Genomic DNA, 23,937 nt, shown 5'->3' with positions numbered 1-23,937 from the left:
CATACTGACAGGGGAAGGTACACACAAACTGACTGGAAAAGGAACACACATACTGACTGGAAAAGGAACACACAAACTGACTGGAAAAGGAACACACATACTGACTGGGGAAGGTACACACATACTGACTGGAAAAGAAACATACAAACTGACTGGAAAAGGAACACACAAACTGACCGGAAAATGTACACACATACTGACTGGAGAAAGATCACACAAACTGACTGGAAAAGGAACATCCAAACTGACTGGAAAAGGAACACACGAACCGACTGGAAAAGGAACACTCAAACTGACCGGAAAATGTACACATATACTGACTGGAGAAAGAACACACAAACTGACTGGAAAAGGAACATCCAAACTGACTGGAAAAGGAACACACAAACTGAATGGAAAAGGAACACACATACTGACTGGAGAAGGTACACACAAACTGACTGGAAAAGGAACACACAAACTAACCGGAAAAGGAACACACAAACTGAGTGGAAAAAGAACACACAAACTAAGAGGAAAAGGAATATTACAAACTGACTGGAAAAGGAACACACAACGTGACTGGAAAAGGAACACACGAACAGACTGGAAAAGGAACACTCAAACTGACTGGAAAAGGAACACACAACGTGACTGGAAAAGGAACACACACACCGACTGGAAAAGGAACACTCAAACTGACCGGAAAATGAACATACAAACTGAGTGGAAAAGGAATATTACAAACTGACTGGAAAAGGAACACACAACGTGACTGGAAAAGGAACACACATACTGACTGGAAAAGGAACACACAAACTAACTGGAAAAGGAACACACATACTGACGAGAAAAGGTACAAACAAAATGACTGGAAAAGGAACACACAAACTGAATGGAAATGAAACACACATACTGACTGGAAAAGATACATACAAACTGACTGGAAAAGGAACATTCAAACTGACTGGAAAAGGAACACACATACCGACTGAAGAAGGTACACACAATCTGACTGGAAAAGAAACACACAAACTGACTGGAAAAGGAACATACAAACTGACTGGAAAAAGAACACACAAACTGACCGGAAAAGGTACACACGTACTGACTGGAAAAGGAACATACTTACTGACTGGAGAAGGTACACACAAACTGACTGGAGAAGGTACACACAAACTGACTGGAAAAGGAACACATATACTGACTGGAAAAGGAACACACAAAGTGACTGGAAAAGGAACACACATACTGACTGGGGAAGGTACACACATACTGACTGGAAAAGAAACACACAAACTGACCGGAAAATGTACACACATACTGACTGGAGAAGGAACACACAACCTGACTGGAAAAGGAACATCCAAACTGACTGGAAAAGGAACACACACACTGACTTAAGAAGGAACACACATACTGACTGGAGAAGGTACACACAAACTAACCGGAAAAGGAACACACAGACTGACTGGAAAAGGAACACACAAACTAACCGGAAAAGGAACACACAAACTGACTGGAAAAAGAACATACAAACTGAGTGGAAAAGGAATATTACAAACTGACTGGAAAAGGAACACACATACTGACTGAAGAAGGTACACACAACCTGACTGGAAAAGGAACACACAAACTGACTTGAAAAGGAACACACAAACTGACTGGGAAAGGAACACACAAACTGACTGGAAAAGGAACACACATACTGACTGGAAAAGGAACACACATACTGACTGGAAAAGGAACATACAAACTGAATGGAAATGAAACACACAAACTGACTGGAAAAGGAACATACAAACTGACTGGAAAAGGAACATACAAACTGACTGGAAAAAGAACACACAAACTGACCGGAAAAGGTACACACGTACTGACTGGAAAAGGAACACACTTACTGACTGGTGAAGGTACACACAAACTGACTGGAAAAGGAACATACAAACTGACCGGAAAAGGAACATACAAACTGACTGGAAAAGGAACACACAAACTGATTGGAAAAGGAACACACAAACTGACCGGAAAAGGAACACACATACTGACTGGAAAAGGAACACACAAACTGACTGGAAAAGGAACACACATACTGACTTGAAAAGGTACACAGAAACTGACCGGAAAAGGAACACACATACTGACCGGAAAAGGAACACACAAACTGACTGGAAAAGGAACATACATACTGACTGGAAAAGGAACACACAAACTGACTGGAAAAGGAACACACATACTGACTGGAAAAGGAACACACAAACCCACAGGAAATGGAACATACAAACTGACTGGAAAAGGAACACACAAACTGACTGGAAAAGGAACACACATACTGACTGGAAAAGGAACATACATACTGACTGGAAAAGGAACACACAAACCCACAGGAAATGGAACATACAAACTGACTGGAAAAGGGACTCACATACTGACAGGAAAATGAACACACAAATGCACAGGAAAAGGAACACACAAACTGACTGGTAAAGGAACACACAAACTGACTGGTAAAGGAACACACAAACTGACTGGAGAAGGGCTTATGCCCAAAACATCGATTCTCCTGTTCCCTGGATGCTGCCTGACCTGCTGTGCTTTTCTAGCAACACATTTTCAGCTGGAAAAGGTACACACAAACTGACTGGAAAAGGTACACACAAACTGACTGGAAAAGGAACACACAAAATGTCTGGAAAAGGAACACACAAACTGACTGGAAAAGGAACACTCAAACTGAATGGAAAAGGAACACACAAACTGGAAAAGGAACACACAAACTGTCTGGAAAAGGAACACACAAACTGACTGGAAAAGGAACACACACACTGACTGGAAAAGGAACACACAAACTGACTGGAAAAGGAACACACAAACCCACAGGAAATGGAACATACAAACTGACTGGAAAAGGGACACACATACTGACAGGAAAATGAACACACAAATGCACAGGAAAAGGAACACACAAACTGACTGGTAAAGGAACACACAAACTGACTGGAGAAGGGCTTATGCCCAAAACATCGATTCTCCTGTTCCCTGGATGCTGCCTGACCTGCTGTGCTTTTCTAGCAACATATTTTCAGCTGGAAAAGGTACACACAAACTGACTGGAAAAGGAACACACAAACTGACTGGAAAAGGAACACTCAAACTGAATGGAAAAGGAACACACAAACTGGAAAAGGAACACACAAACTGACTGGAAACGGAACATCCAAACTTTCTGGAAAAGGAACACACAAACTGACTGGAGACGGTACACACAAACTGACTGGAAGAGGAACACACAAACTGACTGGAAAAGGAACACACATACTGACTGAAGAAGGTACACACAAACTGACTGGAAAAGGAACACACAAACTGACTGGAAAAGGAACACTCAAACTGAATGGAAAAGGAACACACAAACTGGAAAAGGTACACACATACTGACTGGAGAAGGAACACACATACTGACTGGAGAAGGTACACACATACTGACTGGAAAAGAAACATACAAACAGACTGGAAAAGGAACATAAATACTGACCGGAAAAGGAACACACAAACTGACTGGAAAAGGAACACACAAACTGACTGGAAAAGGAACACACATACTGACTGGAAAAGGAACATACATACTGACTGGAAAAGGAACACACAAACCCACAGGAAATGGAACATACAAACTGACTGGAAAAGGGACTCACATACTGACAGGAAAATGAACACACAAATGCACAGGAAAAGGAACACACAAACTGACTGGTAAAGGAACACACAAACTGACTGGTAAAGGAACACACAAACTGACTGGAGAAGGGCTTATGCCCAAAACATCGATTCTCCTGTTCCCTGGATGCTGCCTGACCTGCTGTGCTTTTCTAGCAACACATTTTCAGCTGGAAAAGGTACACACAAACTGACTGGAAAAGGTACACACAAACTGACTGGAAAAGGAACACACAAAATGTCTGGAAAAGGAACACACAAACTGACTGGAAAAGGAACACTCAAACTGAATGGAAAAGGAACACACAAACTGGAAAAGGAACACACAAACTGTCTGGAAAAGGAACACACAAACTGACTGGAAAAGGAACACACACACTGACTGGAAACGGAACACACAAAATGTCTGGAAAAGGAACACACAAACTGACTGGAAAAGGAACACTCAAACTGAATGGAAAAGGAACACACAAACTGGAAAAGGAACACACAAACTGACTGGAAAAGGAACACACAAACTGACTGGAAAAGGAACACACAAACCCACAGGAAATGGAACATACAAACTGACTGGAAAAGGGACACACATACTGACAGGAAAATGAACACACAAATGCACAGGAAAAGGAACACACAAACTGACTGGTAAAGGAACACACAAACTGACTGGAGAAGGGCTTATGCCCAAAACATCGATTCTCCTGTTCCCTGGATGCTGCCTGACCTGCTGTGCTTTTCTAGCAACATATTTTCAGCTGGAAAAGGTACACACAAACTGACTGGAAAAGGAACACACAAACTGACTGGAAAAGGAACACTCAAACTGAATGGAAAAGGAACACACAAACTGGAAAAGGAACACACAAACTGACTGGAAACGGAACATCCAAACTTTCTGGAAAAGGAACACACAAACTGACTGGAGACGGTACACACAAACTGACTGGAAAAGGAACACACAAACTGACTGGAAAAGGAACACACATACTGACTGAAGAAGGTACACACAAACTGACTGGAAAAGGAACACACAAACTGACTGGAAAAGGAACACTCAAACTGAATGGAAAAGGAACACACAAACTGGAAAAGGTACACACATACTGACTGGAGAAGGAACACACATACTGACTGGAGAAGGTACACACATACTGACTGGAAAAGAAACATACAAACAGACTGGAAAAGGAACATAAATACTGACCGGAAAAGGAACACACAAACTGACTGGAAAAGGAACACACATACTGACTGGAAAAGGAACACACAGACTGATTGGGGAAGGTACACACAAACTGACTGGAAAAGGAACACAGAAACTGACTCGAAAAGGAACACACATACTGACTGGAAAAGGAACACACAAACTGACTGGAAAAGGAACACACACACTGACTGGAAAAGAAACACAAAAACTGACTGGAAAAGGAACACACAAACGCATAGGAAAAGGAACACACAAACGCACAGGAAATGGAACAGGCAAACTAACTGGAAAATGAACACACAAACCGACTGGAAAAGGAACACACAAACTGAATGGAAAAGGAACACACAAACTGACTGGAAAAGGAACACACACACTGACTGGAAATTGAACACAAAAACTGAGTGGAAAAGGAACACTCAAACGCATAGGAAAAGGAACTCACAAACGCACAGGAAAAGGGACACACATACTGACTGGAAAATGAACTCACAAATGCACAGGAAATGGAACAGGCAAACTGACTGGAAAAGGAACACACAAACTGATTGGAAAAGGAACACACAAACTGACTGGAAAAGGAACACACAAACCCACAGGAAATGGAACATACAGACTGACCGGAAAAAGAACACATAAACTGACTGGAAAAGGGACACACATACTGACTGGAAAATGAACTCACAAATGCACAGGAAATGGAACAGGCAAACTGACTGGAAAAGGAACACACAAACTGACTGGAAAATGAACACAAAAACTGACTGGAAAAGGAACACACAAACGCACAGGAAAAGGAACACACAAACGCACAGGAAAAGGGACACACATACTGACTGGAAAATGAACACACAAATGCACAGGAAAAGGAACACACAAACTGTCTGGAAAAGGGATACACAAACTGACTGGAGAAGGGCTTATGCCCGAAACGTCGATTCTCCTGTTCCCTGGATGCTGCCTGACCTGCTGTGCTTTTCCAGCAAGACATTTTCAGCTGGAGAAGGTAAACACAATCTAACTGGAAAAGGAACATACAAACTGACTGGAAAAGGAACACACAAACTGACTGGAAAAGGAACAGCTATACTGACTGGAAAAGGAACATACATACTGACTGGAAAATGAACACACAAACTGTCTGGAAAAGGAACACACATATTGACTGGAAAAGGAACACACATACTGACTGGAAAAGGAACACACAATGTGACTGGAAAATGAACACACAAACTGTCTGGAAAAGGGACACACAAACTGACTGGAAAATGAACATACAAACTGACTGGAAAAGGAACACACAATGTGACTGGAAAATGAACACACAAACTGTCTGGAAAAGGAATATTACAAACCGACTGGAAAAGGAACACCTATACTGACTGGAAAAGGAACTTACAAACTGACTGGAAAAGGAATATTACAAACCGACTGAAAAAGGAACACCTATACTGACTGGAAAAGGAACACACAAACTGACCGGAAAATGAACACACAAACTGACCGGAAAAGGAACACACAAACTGACTGGAAAAGAAACACACATACTGACTGAAAAAGGAACACACATACTGACTGGAAAATGAACACACAAACTGACTGGAAAAGAAACACACATACTGACTGAAAAAGGAACACACATACTGACTGGAAAAGGAACACACAAACTGACTGGAAAAGGAACACGAATACTGACTGGAAAATGAACACACAAACCGACTGGAAAAGAAACACACGAACTGACCGGAAAAGGAACACACAAACTGACCAGAAACGAAACACACAAACTGACTGGAAAAGAAACACACATACTGACTGGAAAAGGAACACACAAACTGATTGGAAAAGGAACACACAAACTGATTGGAAAAGAAACACACATACTGACTGGAAAAGGAACACACAAACTGATTGGAAAAGGAACACACAAACTGACTGGAAAAGAAACACACATACTGACTGGAAAAGGAACACACAAACTGACTGGAAAATGAACACACAAACTGATTGGAAAAGGAACACACAAACTGAATGGAAAAGGAACACACATACTGACTGGAAAAGGAACACACAAACTGACTGGAAAAGAAACACACAAACTGACTGGAAAAGGAACACACAAACTGATTAGAAAAGGAACACACAAACTGAATGGAAAAGGAACACACAAACTGAATGGAAAAGGAACACACATACTGACTGGAAAATGAACACTCAAACTCACTGGAAAATGAACACACAAACTGACTGGAAAAGAAACACACAAACTGAATGGAAAAGGAACACACAAACTGACTGGAAAAGGAACACACATACTGACTGGAAAAGGAACACACATACTGACTGGAAAAGGAACACACAAACTGATTTGAAAATGAACACACAAACTGATTGGAAAATGAACACACGAACTGAATGGAAAAGGAACACACAAACTGACTGGAAAAGGAATACACAAACTGACTGGAAAAGGAACACACATACTGACTGGAAAAGGAACACACAAACTAACTGGAAAAGGAACACACAAACGCACAGGAAAAGGAACTCACATACTGACTGGAAAAGGAACATACATACTGACTGGAAAAGGAACACACAAACTGACTGGAAAATGAACACACAAACTGATTGGAAAAGGAACACACAAACTGATTGGAAAATGAACACACGAACTGAATGGAAAAGGAACACACAAACTGACTGGAAAAGGAACACACAAACTGACTGGAAAATGAACACACAAACTGATTGGAAAATGAACACACGAACTGAATGGAAAAGGAACACACAAACTGACTGGAAAAGGAACACACAAACTGAATGGAAAAGGAACACACATACTGACTGGAAAAGGAACACACAAACTGACTGGAAAATGAACACACAAACTGATTGGAAAAGGAACACACAAACTGATTGGAAAAGGAACACACAAACTGACTGGAAAATGAACACACAAACTGATTGGAAAATGAACACACAAACTGATTGGAAAATGAACACACGAACTGAATGGAAAAGGAACACACAAACTGACTGGAAAAGGAACACACAAACTGAATGGAAAAGGAACACACATACTGACTGGAAAAGGAACACACAAACGGAATGGAAAAGGAACACACATACTGACTGGAAAAGGAACACACAAACTGACTGGAAAAGGAACTTACATACTGTCTGGAAAATGAACACACAAACTGACTGGAAAAGGAACTTACATACTGTCTGGAAAATGAACGTACATACAAACTGTTTGGAAAATCTGTGACAGGTCTGTGAAGCGATAAAGATGAGAAAAGACAAATGTATTTCCCTTCCAGTCACAAAGTGGGGAGTGTATAATGGGGAATAGAAAATGGCTGACCCACTAAATACAAACTTTGGTTTTGATTTCACTCGGGAGTGTACAGGTAAGATCCCAGAAATGCTGTGCTTAGTGAGAACTAGGGAAATCAGTATTAGTAGGGAAATGGTATTGGGGAAATTGATGGGATTAGAGGGTAATAAACCTCCAGGGCCTAATAATCTACATCCCAGAGCAATTTAGGAAGGGGCTTAGAAACAGTGAGTGCATTGGTGTCATCTTCCAATATTCTACAGACTCTGGAACCGTTCTTGTGGAGGGTAGTTAATGTAAGCCCACTGTTTAAGGGAACTACAGACCACTCAATCTGGTATCAGTGGTGGGGAAAATGTTACAATCCCATCATAAAATAATTTAATAGCTGAGCATTTCGACAACAGTGGCAGGATTGGATAGAGTCAGTATGGATTTGCAAAAGGGAATTCATCCTTGACAAATCTGCTGGAATTTTTCAAGGAAGTAACTAGCGGTGTTGATTGGGGAAGTGTATGTGGTTTATTTTGACTAGTAGAAGATGTTCAGTAAAGTCCCACGTAAGATTGGTTTGCTCAGTGAGCTGGTTTACAAACAGAATGGCACCAACAATGCTGGTTCAATCCCTACACTGGCTGAACACACCATGAAGGTGACATCTTCTCAACCTTTGGACCATCACCAGTTTGTTTGCAAGTGGATTTGGTTGGTTGAGGTGTTGCTATGGAGAGTGTACTAATTACAGATGACTGACGGTTAACTGTAAAGTTGGATGTAAGGTGATACCAGGTATGTTGACTCAGACTGGTCAGGACACTGCCATAGATTCATAGAAGCCTGACAGTGTGGAAATAGGTACTTCAGCCCAACAAGTCCACACTGACCCTCTGAAGAGTAACCCACCCAGACCCATTCCCCTATTAGGAGAAAGTGAGGTCTGCAGATGCTGGAGATCAGAGCTGAAAATGTATTGCTGGAAAAGCGCAGCAGGTCAGGCATCTGAAACGCTCCTCAGAGAACACCTCTGGGACACCCGGACCAACTAATTCAACCACCCTGTGGCTCAACACTTCAACTCCCCCTCCCACTCCACCAAGGATATGCAGGTCTTTGGACTCCTCCATCGCCAGACCACAACAACACGACGGTTGGAGGAAGAGCGCCTCATCTTCCGCCTAGGAACCCTGCAACCACAAGGGATGAACTCGGATTTCACCAGTTTTCTCATTTCTCCTCCCCCCCACCTTGCCTCAGTCAAATCCATCGAACTCAGCACCGCCTTCCTAACCTGCAATCTTCTTCCTGACCTCTCCGCCCCCATCCCAGTCTGACCTATCACCCTCACCTTGACCTCTTTCCACCTATCGCATTTCCGACGCCCCTCCCCCAAGTCCCTCCTCCCTACCTTTTATCTTAGCCTGCTGGACACATTTTCCTCATTCCTGAAGAAGGGCTTATGCCCGAAACGTCAATTCTCCTGTTCCCGGGATGCTGCCTGACCTGCTGCGCTTTCCCAGCAACACATTTTCAGCCCATTCCCCTATTATCCTATAATTACCCCTGACTAATGCATCTAATCGACACATCCCTGAGCACTACAGACAATTTAGCATAACCAATATATCTAACCTGCACACCTTTGGACTGGGGTAGGAATCCAGAGCACCCGGAGGAAACCCACGCAGACATGGGGAGAATATGCAAGCTCCACACAGACAGTCCCCGAGGCTGGGATTGAACCTTGGTCTCTGGCGCTGTGAGGCAGCAGTGCTAACCACTGAGTCACTGTGCTATGAACTATGGAATTGCTGTCACTCAATTTATTGATAGATGCACGTTCATGTCCCTTCAATCAGACAAGAGCAGAGCCCTGAGGATAATTCCTTGTAGTTCCTTGACACATATGAGCCACACTTTAACTGGAAATCCTAAATTGGTGATCACGATAATCTTCATATTCTCAGGGATATTTGGTAAATATCATCCAATTGCTGAACCACATCTAATGCTATGGGTTTTGGAAGGATGGGCTAGTTCAAAACAGTCAGACCTTGTTTATTGAAAGTAAGCAAATTGATAATCTGCCAGTCTATGAGTGGCATGGCCTATATAACTGGCATCACCCTTGCATTAAAATTCATCTACCACATTATTCATTTGTGGGACAAGCATGATGCCTTTGTTCTTGATGGTCGCATCCAATTAGTGGAAAACATAGTTTCATTGATAGCACAACTTTGCGAACACATTCACCACTATATCACTGAAGGAATCCATCCCGCACAGTAATGCACCAGCAAAGCAAGGCAATCACCAGCCACCACTACTGTATGGAGAGTGTCACTGAATTTAGCAACTCAGGCAAGAGAGTACAGTTTGAAAAACACCATGTCGGCTCAAACAGGTGCTGTTGTCATGCAGCCTGCTAGGACAGGCACAGATTGCTCAAAAATCTCAGTTTGATTCCATGAGAAGAGGAACGGAGAGATTTGGGCAGTGTGACAGCTAGTCAGCATCACTGAGAGGGCGAGTGAGGTGGGAAACTCACACACACACACACACAAACACACACACACACACACACACACACACACAAACATAGACACACATTGACTCTCACTGAGGCACAGTCAGACACACACACACTGACTCTCACTGAGGGATAGTCCCACACACACACTGACTCTCACTGGGACACAGTCCCACACACACACACACACAGACTCTCACTGGGGGACAGCCACACACACACAAACACACACAGACTCTCACTGAGGGACAGTCCCACACACACTGACTCTCACTGGGGAGACAGTCCCACACACTGACTCTCACTGGGGAACAGTCCCACACACACACACAGACTCTCAGTGGGGGACAGTCTCACACACACACACACTGACTCTCCTTGGGAGACAGTCCCACACACACACTGACTCTCACTGGGGGACAGTCCCACACGCACACACACTGACTCTGACTGGGGGACAGACCCACACACACACTGACTCTCCCTGGGGGACAGTCCCACACACACACTGACTCTCACTGGGGGACAGTCCCACACACACACACTGACTCTCACTGGGGGACAGTCCCACACACACACTGACTCTCACTGGGGGACAGTCCCACACACACACACTGACTCTCACTGGGGGACAGTCCCACACACACACTGACTCTCCTTGGGGGACAGTCCCACACACACACTGACTCTCACTGGGGGACAGTCCCACACGCACACACACTGACTCTGACTGGGGGACAGACCCACACACACACTGACTCTCCCTGGGGGACAGTCCCACACACACACTGACTCTCACTGGGGGACAGTCCCACACACACACTGACTCTCACTGGGGGACAGTCCCACACACACACACACTGACTCTCACTGGGGGACAGTCCCACACACACACTGACTCTCACTGGGGGACAGTCCCACACACACACTGACTCTCCCTGGGGGACAGTCCCACACACACACACTGACTCTCCCTGGGGGACAGTCCCATACACACACACACTGACTCTCACTGGGGGACAGTCCCACACACACACACACTGACTCTCACTGGGGGACAGTCCCACACACACACTGACTCTCAGTGAGGGACAGTCTCACTCACACACACACTGACTCTCCCCCTGGGGGACAGTCCCACACACACACTGACTCTCACTGGGGGACAGTCCCACACGCACACACACTGACTCTGACTGGGGGACAGACCCACACACACACTGACTCTCACTGGGGGACAGTCCCACACACACACACTGACTCTCACTGGGGGACAATCTCACACAAATCTACCCACCTTGTCTCACGTATATGAAGAAATGTTTGTTTGAACACAAGATATAAATGGTGTGCGTCTAGAGGGTGAATTGTTTGTGCCAGTTGATGAGAGTATTGTCTGACAGGATCCCACTGAGCTTTACTCCGGGAGCTTTCTTCCTTTATTTTTTCTTTACTTCAAAGTTACGAATTCAGGTAGACAAGAATGTTCTGGAAAGTGCTTCTGTGAGGATTCGCTGACCCTGCTCCTCACAGTCTGTGTTCCACACTGAGTCATTTGGCTCTTAAGTTAAAAAAAAATGTCAACTGTTCTGTCTGGCTTTTAAATCAGAAACCCACCTGGGTGTGAGCCAGAGTCACAGTTTTTCCACAGGGAAAGGTCAGGCAGTACTTGCCAGAGTCTGATTCCAACCATCACACAGTTTTTGAATATCCGAATATTCCTACAGGGAAGTACTTGACGTGTGTGGGCCATTGTGCTGCCAGCTGGAAGAACTTGACATCATTCCACTCGACTCCATCGATGGAGACTAGAAAACACGACATGACATAATGCAGAGAGAGAGACTAACATCCCTTCTGTCACACTCACCTTCCCTCACCATCATCATCCATTGGGGCCTTCAACTCATCCAATATCTTCAGGCATTTATCAGTAAAGCCAGACTGAGGCCCAGATCCAGCAGCTTAGCTAAACCCTGGGCACCAAGCAAGTCTCTGGAGGGATAGGACTGCATAAGAGATGTGGATATTTCTGGAAGGGACGGGCTAGTTGCAAGAACTGATGGGCATACAGAGGTTGTGGTGATGGAGCTACCTTTTGGTGTAACCAGGTCAATGTCACAGCAGCCTGCAGCAGCTGGAGATTCGTACACGCTACACTCCCTCGAGAAGGGCTCAGGGGCTGATAGCAGCAGCTGCTGTAGGTCCAAACCTGACTCTGAGGGGACATTTAAGCGACTGCTGGACAGGCATATGGTTAGCAGTGAGTTGAGGGATGCGTAGGTTAAGTTACTGTATTTTACATTAGGATTAAATCTCGGCATGACATCGTGGGCCATAGGGCCTGTTCTGTGCTGTACTTTTCTATGTTCTACGAGAGTCGCAGCAGGGGGTGGATGATGGAGAGGTGGAGACTCCCTGTGGCCAGGACACCTATTTCCACAGGGTCAGGAATTGTGAACCCTCTTCTACTTTCGGGTTGTATGGTTTTGTTAGGATTTCTCTCGAGAATGCCTACCGGATTGAGTAAATACTTTTATATTACCATTAACCCCTATGCCCTCAGCTCTGGGGATTGGCTGCTGCTATCTCCGTGTGGCTGGGAGATGGATCAGAAGCTGCCTGAGGACTTTGATCAATGGAAGGTTTTCTGTTTGAGTATAGATTAGTCTGACAATACTTGCTAGCTCTTATGGTGGACCTGACAGCTTGTTGGCAAGGAGTTTTTACAACTCCTGATGGGCTGAAGCTCTCCCTATTTCCTCTTCAAGTGAAGTAGGTTCTCTTATCACACTCTTGAGCACTAGATGGCAGCAACAGTACAGCACAGTAACAGCCAAGCCATTCGGTCCATCTGTGTTTGTGGGATAGGTAGAGAAGGCTGCAGCTCCTGACCCCAGCAGAGCAGGCCAAATACTGCATCTGATGCACCTCTTGACCAGGAACTACTCGGTCCCAATGGTCAAAAAGGAGCCAAAGTCTTCCCATTCACAGTGAATTGTTTTTCTGATTGATTGTCATCATCAACATCATTCCAGCCATGAGGCTGGTCCCAGGAAGTTAATTCTTCAAAACATTCACCCTCAATTTTTTTTTTTAGATTAGATTTAGATTAGATTCGTGGGCGGCACGGTGGCACAGTGGTTAGCACTGCTGCCTCGCAGCGCCAGAGACCCGGGTTCAATTCCCGCCTCAGGCGACTGACTGTGTGGAGTTTGCACATTCTCCCCGTGTCTGCGTGGGTTTCCTCCGGGTGCTCCGGTTTCCTCCCACAGTCCAAAGATGTGCAGGTCAGGTGAATTGGCCATGCTAAATTGCCCGTAGTATTAGGTAAGGGGTAAATGTAGGGGTATGGGTGGGTTGCGCTTTGGCGGGTCGGTGTGGACTTGTTGGGCCGAAGGGCCTGTTTCCACACTGTAAGTAATCTAATCTAATCTAATCTAATCTAATCTAAGTAATCTAATCTAATCTAATCTAATTTATTTCAGATGGTCACATTTTCCGGGGTGGGTCTGTCCAGCACTGGATACAGTGCCCAGGGTGGGTGTGTACAGCACTGGATACAATGCCCAGGGTGGGTGTGTACAGCACTGGATACAGTGCCTGGGATGCGTGTGCCCAGCACTGTATACAGTGCCCGGTTGTGCCCAGCACTGGATACATTACCTGGGGTGGAAGTGAACAGCACTGGATACAGTGTCCATGGTGGGTGTGTACAGCACTGGATACAGTGTCCAGAGTGGGTGTGTACAGCACTGGATACAGTGTCCAGGGTGGGTGTGTACAGCACTGGATACATTGCCTGGAGTGAGTGTATACAACACTGGATACAGTATCCGGGGTGGGTGTGTACAGCACTGGATACATTACCTGGGGTGAGTGTGTACAACACTGGACACAGTATCCGGGGTGAGTGTGTACAGCACTGGAAACAGTGTCCAGGGTGGGTGTGTACAGCACTGGATACATTGCCTGGAGTGAGTGTATACAACACTGGATACAGTGTCAAGGGCGGGTGTGTACAGCACTGGATACATTGCCTGGAGTGAGTGTATACAACACTGGATACAGTGTCCAGGGCGGGTGTGTACAGCACTGGATACCGTGTCCAGGGTGGGTGTGTCCAGCACTGGATACCGTGTCCGGGGTGAGTATGTACAGCATTGGATACACCATCCAGGATGGGTGTGTACAGCACTGGATACAGTGGCTGAGGTAGGTTATATCGGTTAAACCAGGCTGGTTTCATTGTGCTGACTGTCGTATGTACTGTACTGTATTTAACTGGAGCGGAGCGAGTTGATATTAATGACTAGGTTCTTACCTTTGAGCATGGTCTGCTGATGTTTGGCAGTGCAGATTAATCTACTGATTCCTTCTATAACTTGGCTCTTTGAGTCCAGCTCTTTCTCTCTTGGTTTCTTACTTAAAAACATCACTGGAAGGAGAGAGAAAAACAACATTCCCTCACACACACAGACGCATTCTCGTCAGTAAGAGACCTGTCTCCCTGTTAGAGCCCTCTCCCTCTGCCCTGGTGAGGTGTACATGTCCTTACATGCATAATGCCAGGTGAGAGTGAGAGCAGAGAGTTTTGTAACATGCAGGTATGGACATGGCGTTCCCCACGCTGTGAATCATTTCCTGATGGAGAGCTGGGACAACACGCTTGTTAACAGAAATCAGTGTCTTACTGGACATGTGCCTCCTACAATCATGGCAATTAGCAAAAGCAGCATTCATTTACGTATCTGATCTATTAGACCTCCCACCCTACAGAAGGTTAAAAAAAGCAAAATATTTAAGGAAGCATACTGTACTTAATTTTAATTACGAAATAAAACATCTACGTTGTCATAATATTCACCAGCTCAACATATCCCACAGTGTTTTCATGCCACGGAGGTCCATGAAGAGTATGGTCACTGTTGCTATACAGAGATGCAGCAGCGCCCCCCCAGTTTGCTCTCAGGAGCAGCAATCAGCAGCAAACTGGTTTCAGTGAGACTGATTAATGCATACATACTGGTCCCGAGGAGAACCTCTCTCTCACACACACACTGACCTGAGACAGCAGACACCATAGCCAGACATAGAGAGATCGATGGCACAGGGCTGTGGAAAGTTTTGTTCTGATCCCTTTAAACTGTGACGAACACCCAGGCAGGCAAGTTTAATCCTGGGTTTCCAAACCTTGGTAGTGCCCACACAGAGTTCTGGTCTTTGCCCTCTATTACTGCTTTCAATCACTCTATCATTAGAGAGGAACATGGGCCCTAAAATCTGGAACTCCCTCCTGAAACGTTGGCTCTCTCCTGGAGCACCAACCAAATCCCTGATGTGAGACTTAAACCCATAAGTTCCTGATTCCAAGGGAAGAGTGTTCCTCACTAAGTCAGTGCTGAACGTACGAGGTAGAACAGTTAGTTCCCTGCTTGTGGAGTGAACAGAATAGGAAGGAGGAGGTGAGATGCAAGTGCTGAATGGGCACTGGGCCAGACCCTGTGGAACTTGGGGGTAAAACCAGTGTAAGGTGTGGGTTTAGGGCGCAGCCTCAGTTTCCTGGATATGCTGCACCAAATCAGAGTCTGGTTTGGAGAGTGTGCTGTAGGAACTGGAACCATGTCAGACTGGTGCATGCTGTGGTTAAGGCTGGGATGGATACAGATGGAGTTATTACCCTGAGATTAGGTGAATTCACCTGGCCAGTTAGGAACAGAAGGGATGCCAACTACCAACATTAGGTCCTGCTGTATCACCTTGACAGGCTCAGTATTTTCCACTTGACAATATCGGACAGTGGTCCCAATGTGTTCCGTAACTCCCCTCATGCAATGCTGTCTCTGTCTCTCTCTCTAACAAGTCACCCTACTGAAACTGATTGCCATCCATCCCACTCTGCTCTCACCTTTCTTATTCTTTTCTTTGGTTACCACCGTCATCAGCATGGTAGCTGGTGGCACCATCTCTCCACCATTCGGTAGGCGGGTCACTTGCAGGGACCGGAAGTTGCTCTTCAAGGTGTTCTTGTTGCCAATGTCCCGTTTCTCACCGTCCCGTTTCTTATCGGGCAGCTGTGTTGTCCAGTAATCAACCTGCAGCCCCATCACTTCAACTCCGCTCCCTAGGGAGCTGGCAATGGAACCAAGGAGAGAGATTCTGTAAGAGGCAGTGTGCTGATTTTCACTCACACTTCACTCAGCCCCAGCTCAGGTTAGCAGTGAAGTGACCTCCAGCTCCTCAGATGCTGCCCGACGGGCTGTGCTTTTTGACTCTGATCTCCAGCATCTGCAGTGCTCCCTTTCTCACAGTGCAGTGACCCTGTCTGCTAGGCCCTGTGCTGCTGTCATCTCTAGACATCCACCAGGTTGCCCACTACATTCACAGAGATGTTATAGTACAGAAAGAGGCCATTCACCCCCTCTCTGTGTATTTTGCTTTAGTGTCAATCTCTACATTTTCCCCGTTCTTACACATTGTTTCTATTTGATTAACCATTCCAATTCCCCTCTTGATCCCTCTGCAACATTTCCAGGCAGTACATTCCACACCCTAACTTCTCGCTGGGTGAAACAATTCTGTTTAACCTCTCATTGACTTCTTTTGCAAAACACATTAAACTTGTGCCCTCTGATTCATGATCCTTACATGAACAAATAGAGTTTATTCCTTTCTAACTTGTCCAAACCTTTAAGGATTTTGAAAACCTCAATCAAATCTCCTGTCAGCCTATTCATCTGTAAGGAGAACAGTCTCAATTTCTCCAATTTATCCTCATCACTCAACTTTCTCATTCCTGAGGGTTGTTGTGGGACATTGTTACTGCACTCTGAACAATCAGTTTATGTGCTTCCTAAAGTATCACTGGCCGGTTCAGCATTTATAGCCCGTCCCTAGTTGCCCTTAAGAAGATGGTGGTGAGTTGCCAAAGGCCTCTTCCAAGCTGCAGGTGCGAGTGTAGTAACTGTACTGATACAGCCTGACCAGGAGCAGTGCCTGGTTCTCTCCAACAACTCCTCAAGTGCTATTGCTGGATAGATGTCAGGGCTGATTGCCTCCAACAGGTCAGTGACCCCAAACTTTTCTTGAGATTAGGAGGAGTGAATTGGCTGAAAACTAGGACCTGTAATGCTGCTCCCTGACTGAAACACCACCTCCCTGACTGAAATCCCCACTCCCTGACTGAAACCCCCACCTCCCTGACTGAAATCCTCCACTCTCTGACTGAAATCCTCCACTCTGACTGAAACCCCCTCTCACTGACTGAAGTCCCCCACCCTGACGGAAATCCCCCTCTCTGACTGAAACCCCCTCTCCCGGACTGAAGCACCCCGTCCTGACAGAAATCCCCCACTCTGGCTGAAATCCCCCTCTCTGATTGAAACCCTCTTTCTCTGACTGAAATCTCCCCTCCCTTACAGAAACCCTCTCTCCCTGACTGAAATCACCACTCCCTGACTGAAATCACCACAACCTGACTGAAATCCCCTCTCCCTGACTGAGATTTACTCTCCCTGACTGAAATCCCCACTCCTTGATTGAAATCCCCACTCCCCCTGACTGTAATCCCCACTCTCCTACTGAAATCCCCATTCCCTGTCAGAAATCCCCACTCCCTGACTGAAATCCCCACTCCCTGGCTGAAATCCCCACTCCCTGACTGAAATCCCCAACTCCCTGACTGAAACCCCCACTTCCTGACTGAAAACCCCACTCCCTGACTGAAGTCCTCCCTCCCTGATTGAAATCCCCACTCTCTGGTTGAAATTCCCACTCCCTGACAGAAATCCCCACTCCCTGACACAAATCCTCGCTGCCTGACTGAAATCCCCACTCCCTGACAGAAATCTCCACTGAATGAAACCCCCTCTCCCGGACTAAAACACCCACTCTCTGACTGAAACCCCCCCTCCCTGACTGAAATCTCCACTCCCTGACTGAAATGCCCTCTCCCCGACTAAAATCCTCTCTGCCTGACTGAAATCCCCACTTCCTGACTGAAATCCTCTCTCGGTGACTGAAATGCCCTCTCCCTGACTGAAATCCTCTGTCCTTGACTGAAATCCCCAACTCCCTGACTGAAACCCCCACCTTCCTGACTGAAAGACCCATTCCCTGACTGGATTCCTCGCTCCCTGACAGAAAACCCCACTCCCTGGCTGAAATCCCCTCTCCCTGACTGAAATCCTCTGTCCCTGACTGAAATCCCCACTCCCTGACTGAAATTCCCCTCTCCCTGACTGAAACCCCCACCTTCCTGACTGAAAACACCAGTCCTTGATTGAAACCCCCCCTCCCTGACTTAAATCACCACTCCCTGACTGAAACCCCCCCTCCCTGACTGAAACCCCACCTCCCTGACTGAAGTCCCTCCTCTCTGACTGAAACCCCCCTCCCTGACTGAAATCCTCTCTCCCTGACTGAAACACCCCTCTCCCTGACTGAAACCCCCCTCTCTGAATGAAACACCCCCTACCTGACTGAAACCCCCCCCGACTGAAAGCCACCCCTCCCTGACTGAAACCCCCCTCTCTGAATGAAACACCCCTCCCTGACTGAAATCCCCCCCTCTCTGACTGAAATCCTCCACTCTGACTGAAACCCCCTCTCACTAACTGAAGCCCCCCCACCCTGACGGAAATCCCCCTCTCTGACTGAAACCCCCTCTCCCGGACTGAAGCACCCCGACCTGACAGAAATCCCCCACTCTGACTGATATCCCCCTCTCTGACCGAAACCCTCTTTCCCTGACTGAAATCTCCCCTCCCTGACTGAAACCCTCTCTCCCTGACTGAAATCACCACTCCCTGACTGAAATCACCACAACCTGACTGAAATCCCCTCTCCCTGATTGAGATCTACTCTCCCTGACTGAAATCACCACTCCCTGACTGAAATCCCCACTCCTTGACAGAAATCCCCACTCCCCCTGACTGTAATCCCCACTCTCCTAGTGAAATCCCCACTCCCTGACAGAAAACCCCACTCCCTGACTGAAATCCTCCCTCCCTGACTGAAATCCCCTCTCCCTGACTGAAATCCTCTGTCCTTGACTGAAATCCCCAACTCCCTGACTGAAACCCCCATCTTCCTGACTGAAAAACCCATTCCCTGACTGGATTCCTCGCTCCCTGACAGAAATCCCCTCTCCCTGACTGAGATCTACTCTCCCTGACTGAAATCACCACTCCCTGACTGAAATCCCCACTCCTTGACAGAAATCCCCACTCCCCCTGACTGTAATCCCCACTCTCCTAGTGAAATCCCCTCTCCCTGACTGAAATCCCCTCTCCCTGACCGAAATCCCCACCCCCTGGCTGAAATCCCCTCTCCCTGACTGAAATCCTCTGTCCCTGACTGAATTCCCCACTCCCTGACTGAAATCCACCTCTCCCTGACTGAAACCCCCACCTTCCTGACTGAAAACACCAGTCCCCGACTGAAAGCCACCCCTCCCTGACTGAAATCACCACTCCCTGACTGAAACCCCCTCTCCCTGACTGAAACCCCCCTCTCTGAATGAAACACCCCCTACCTGACTGAAACCCCCCCCGACCGAAAGCCACCCTTCCCTGACCTAAACCCCCCTCTCTGAATGAAACACCCCTCCCTGACTGAAATCCTCCACTCTGACTGAAAACCCCTCTCACTGACTGAAGCCCCCCCCCCCCTGACGGAAATCCCCCTCTCTGACTGAAACCCCCTCTCCCGGACTGAAGCACCCCGTCCTGACAGAAATCCCCCACTCTGACTGAAACCCTCTTTCCCTGACTGAAATCTCCCCTCCCTGACTGAAACCCTCTCTCCCTGACTGAAATCACCACTCCCTGACTGAAATCACCACTCGCTGGCTGAAATCCCCTCTCCCTGACTGAAATCCCCTCTCCCTGACCGAAATCCCCACCCCCTGGCTGAAATCCCCTCTCCCTGACTGAAATCCTCTGTCCCTGACTGAATTCCCCACTCCCTGACTGAAATCCACCTCTCCCTGACTGAAACCCCCACCTTCCTGACTGAAAACACCAGTCCCTGACTGAAACCCCCCCTCCCTGACTGAAATCACCACTCCCTGACTGAAACCCCCTCTCCCTGACTGAAACCGCCCTCTCTGAATGAAACACCCCCTACCTGACTGAAACCCCCCCGACCGAAAGCCACCCTTCCCTGACTGAAACCCCCCTCACTCCCTAACTGAAATCCCCACTCCCTGACAGAAATCCCCACTCCCTGACTGAAATACCCACTCCCTGATTAAAACACCCACTCTCTGACTGAAACCCCCCCTCCCTGACTGAAACCCCTCCTCTCTGACTGAAATCCCCACTCCCACTCTGACTAAAATCCCGCCTCCCTGACTAAAATGCTCACTCCCTGACAGAAATCCCCACTCCCTGACTGAAATCCTCCCTCCCTGACTGAAATTCTCACTCCCTAACTGAAATCCTCTCTCCCTGACTGAAATCCCCACTCCCTGACTGAAATACCCACTCCCTGACTGAAACCCTCTCTCCGTGACTGAAATCCCGCCTCCCTGACTAAAATGCCCACTCCCAGACTGATATCCACCCTCCCTGACTTAAATCCCCACTCCCTGACTGAAATCCCCACTCCCTGACTGAAATCCCCACTCCCTGATTAAAACACCCACTCTCTGACTGAAACCCCGCCTCCCTGACTGAAACCCCTCCTCTCTGACTGAAATCCCCACTCCCTGACTGACATCTCCACTCCCTGACTGAAATGCCCTCTCCCCGACTGAAATCCTCTCTGCCTGACTGAAATCCCCCCTCCCTGACTGCAATCCTCTCTCCCTGACTGACATCCCCACTCCCTGACTGAAATCCACACTCCCTGACTGAAATCCTCTCTCCCTGACTGAAATCCCCACTTCCTGACTGAAATCCTCACTCGGTGACTGAAAACCCCTCTCCATGACTGAAATCCTCGCTCCCTGACTGAAATCCCCACTCCCTGACAGAAATCCCCACTCCCTGACTGAAATCCTCGCTCCCTGACTGAAAACCCCACTCCCTGACAGAAATCCCCACTCCCTGACAGAAATCCCCACTCCCTGACTGAAATCCTCTCTCCCTGACTGAAATCCCCACTCGATGACTGAAATCCCCACTCCCTGACTGAAACCCTCTCTCCCTGACTGAAATCCCGCTTCCCTGACTAAAATGCCCACTACCTGACTGAAATCCACCCTCCCTGACTTATATCCCCACTCCCTGACTGAAATCCCCACTCCCTGACTGAAATCCCCACTCACTGTCTGGAATCCCCACTCCCTGACTGAAATCCTCGCTCCCTGACTGAAATCCCCACTCCCTGACAGAAATCCCCACTCCCTGACACAAACCCTCGCTGCCTGACTGAAATCCCCACTCCCTGACAGAAATCTCCACTGAATGAAACCCCCTCTCCCGGACTAAAACACCCACTCTCTGACTGAAACCCCCCCTCCCTGACTGAAATCTCCACTCCCTGACTGAAATGCCCTCTCCCCGACTAAAATCCTCTCTGCCAGACTGAAATCCCCACTTCCTGACTGAAATCCTCTCTCGGTGACTGAAATGCCCTCTCCCTGACTGAAATCCTCTGTCCCTGACTGTAATCCCCATTCCCTGACTGAAATCCCCCTCTCCCTGACTGAAACCACCACCTTCCTGACTGAAAACACCAGTCCTTGATTGAAACCCCCCCTCCCTGACTGAAATCACCACTCCCTGACTGAAAACCCCCCTCCCTGACTGAAACCCCACTTCCCTGACTGAAGTCCCTCCTCTCTGACTGAAACCCCCCTCCCTGACTGAAATCCTCTCTCCCTGACTGAAACACCCCTCTCCCTGACTGAAACCCCCTTCTCTGAATGAAACACCCCCTACCTGACTGAAACCCCCCCGACTGAAAGCCACCCCTCCCTGACTGAAACCCCCCTCTCTGAATGAAACACCCCTCCCTGACTGAAATCCCCCCTCTCTGACTGAAATCCCCCTCTCTGACTGAAACCCTCTTTCCCTGACTGAAATCTCCCCTCCCTGACTGAAACCCTCTCTCCCTGACTGAAATCCCCTCTCCCTGACTGAGATCCCCCCTCCCTGACAGAAATCCCCCACCCTGACTGAAACCCTCTCTCCCTGACTAAAATCCCGCCTCCCTGACTAAAATGCTCACTCCCTGACAGAAATCCCCACTCCCTGACTGAAATCCTCCCTCCCTGACTGAAATTCTCACTCCCTAACTGAAATCCTCTCTCCCTGACTGAAATCCCCACTCCCTGACTGAAATACCCACTCCCTGACTGAAACCCTCTCTCCGTGACTGAAATCCCGCCTCCCTGACTAAAATGCCCACTCCCAGACTGATATCCACCCTCCCTGACTTAAATCCCCACTCCCTGACTGAAATCCCCACTCCCTGACTGAAATCCCCACTCCCTGATTAAAACACCCACTCTCTGACTGAAACCCCGCCTCCCTGACTGAAACCCCTCCTCTCTGACTGAAATCCCCACTCCCTGACTGACATCTCCACTCCCTGACTGAAATGCCCTCTCCCCGACTGAAATCCTCTCTGCCTGACTGAAATCCCCCCTCCCTGACTGCAATCCTCTCTCCCTGACTGACATCCCCACTCCCTGACTGAAATCCACACTCCCTGACTGAAATCCTCTCTCCCTGACTGAAATCCCCACTTCCTGACTGAAATCCTCACTCGGTGACTGAAAACCCCTCTCCATGACTGAAATCCTCGCTCCCTGACTGAAATCCCCACTCCCTGACAGAAATCCCCACTCCCTGACTGAAATCCTCTCTCCCTGACTGAAATCCCCACTCGATGACTGAAATCCCCACTCCCTGACTGAAACCCTCTCTCCCTGACTGAAATCCCGCTTCCCTGACTAAAATGCCCACTACCTGACTGAAATCCACCCTCCCTGACTTATATCCCCACTCCCTGACTGAAATCCCCACTCCCTGACTGAAATCCCCACTCACTGTCTGGAATCCCCACTCCCTGACTGAAATCCTCGCTCCCTGACTGAAATCCCCACTCCCTGACAGAAATCCCCACTCCCTGACACAAACCCTCGCTGCCTGACTGAAATCCCCACTCCCTGACAGAAATCTCCACTGAATGAAACCCCCTCTCCCGGAC

General features: G+C 47.4%; 1 protein-coding gene across 4 annotated transcripts in view; it reads right to left on the bottom strand.

Moving 5' to 3' along the window:
• Positions 1–10,285: 10,285 nt before the first annotated feature.
• Positions 10,286–23,937, bottom strand: part of LOC122552344 (phosphofurin acidic cluster sorting protein 2) — a 772,803-nt gene continuing 759,151 nt past the window's right edge. For 3 of the 4 annotated variants that reach the window (XM_087984739.1, XM_087984743.1, XM_087984737.1), the window contains 3 exons: positions 16,685–16,908; positions 15,101–15,214; positions 10,286–12,584 (listed from right to left, as the gene is read on the bottom strand). In XM_087984739.1, the coding sequence (XP_087840865.1) occupies positions 12,469–12,584; positions 15,101–15,214; positions 16,685–16,908 (454 nt within the window). In that variant the 3' untranslated portion in view covers positions 10,286–12,468. The remainder of the gene's footprint in view (positions 12,585–15,100; positions 15,215–16,684; positions 16,909–23,937) is intronic. The other variant, XM_087984748.1, reaches the window with a different exon arrangement.

This window comes from Chiloscyllium plagiosum, unplaced genomic scaffold (assembly GCF_037043375.1).
Source record: "Chiloscyllium plagiosum isolate Xiang-an unplaced genomic scaffold, Cpla_swu_hap1 HiC_scaffold_3, whole genome shotgun sequence".
NCBI lineage: Eukaryota > Metazoa > Chordata > Chondrichthyes > Orectolobiformes > Hemiscylliidae > Chiloscyllium > Chiloscyllium plagiosum.
Note: the sequence above shows the minus strand (reverse complement) of the source record. Positions and strands in the feature narration are given on the sequence as shown.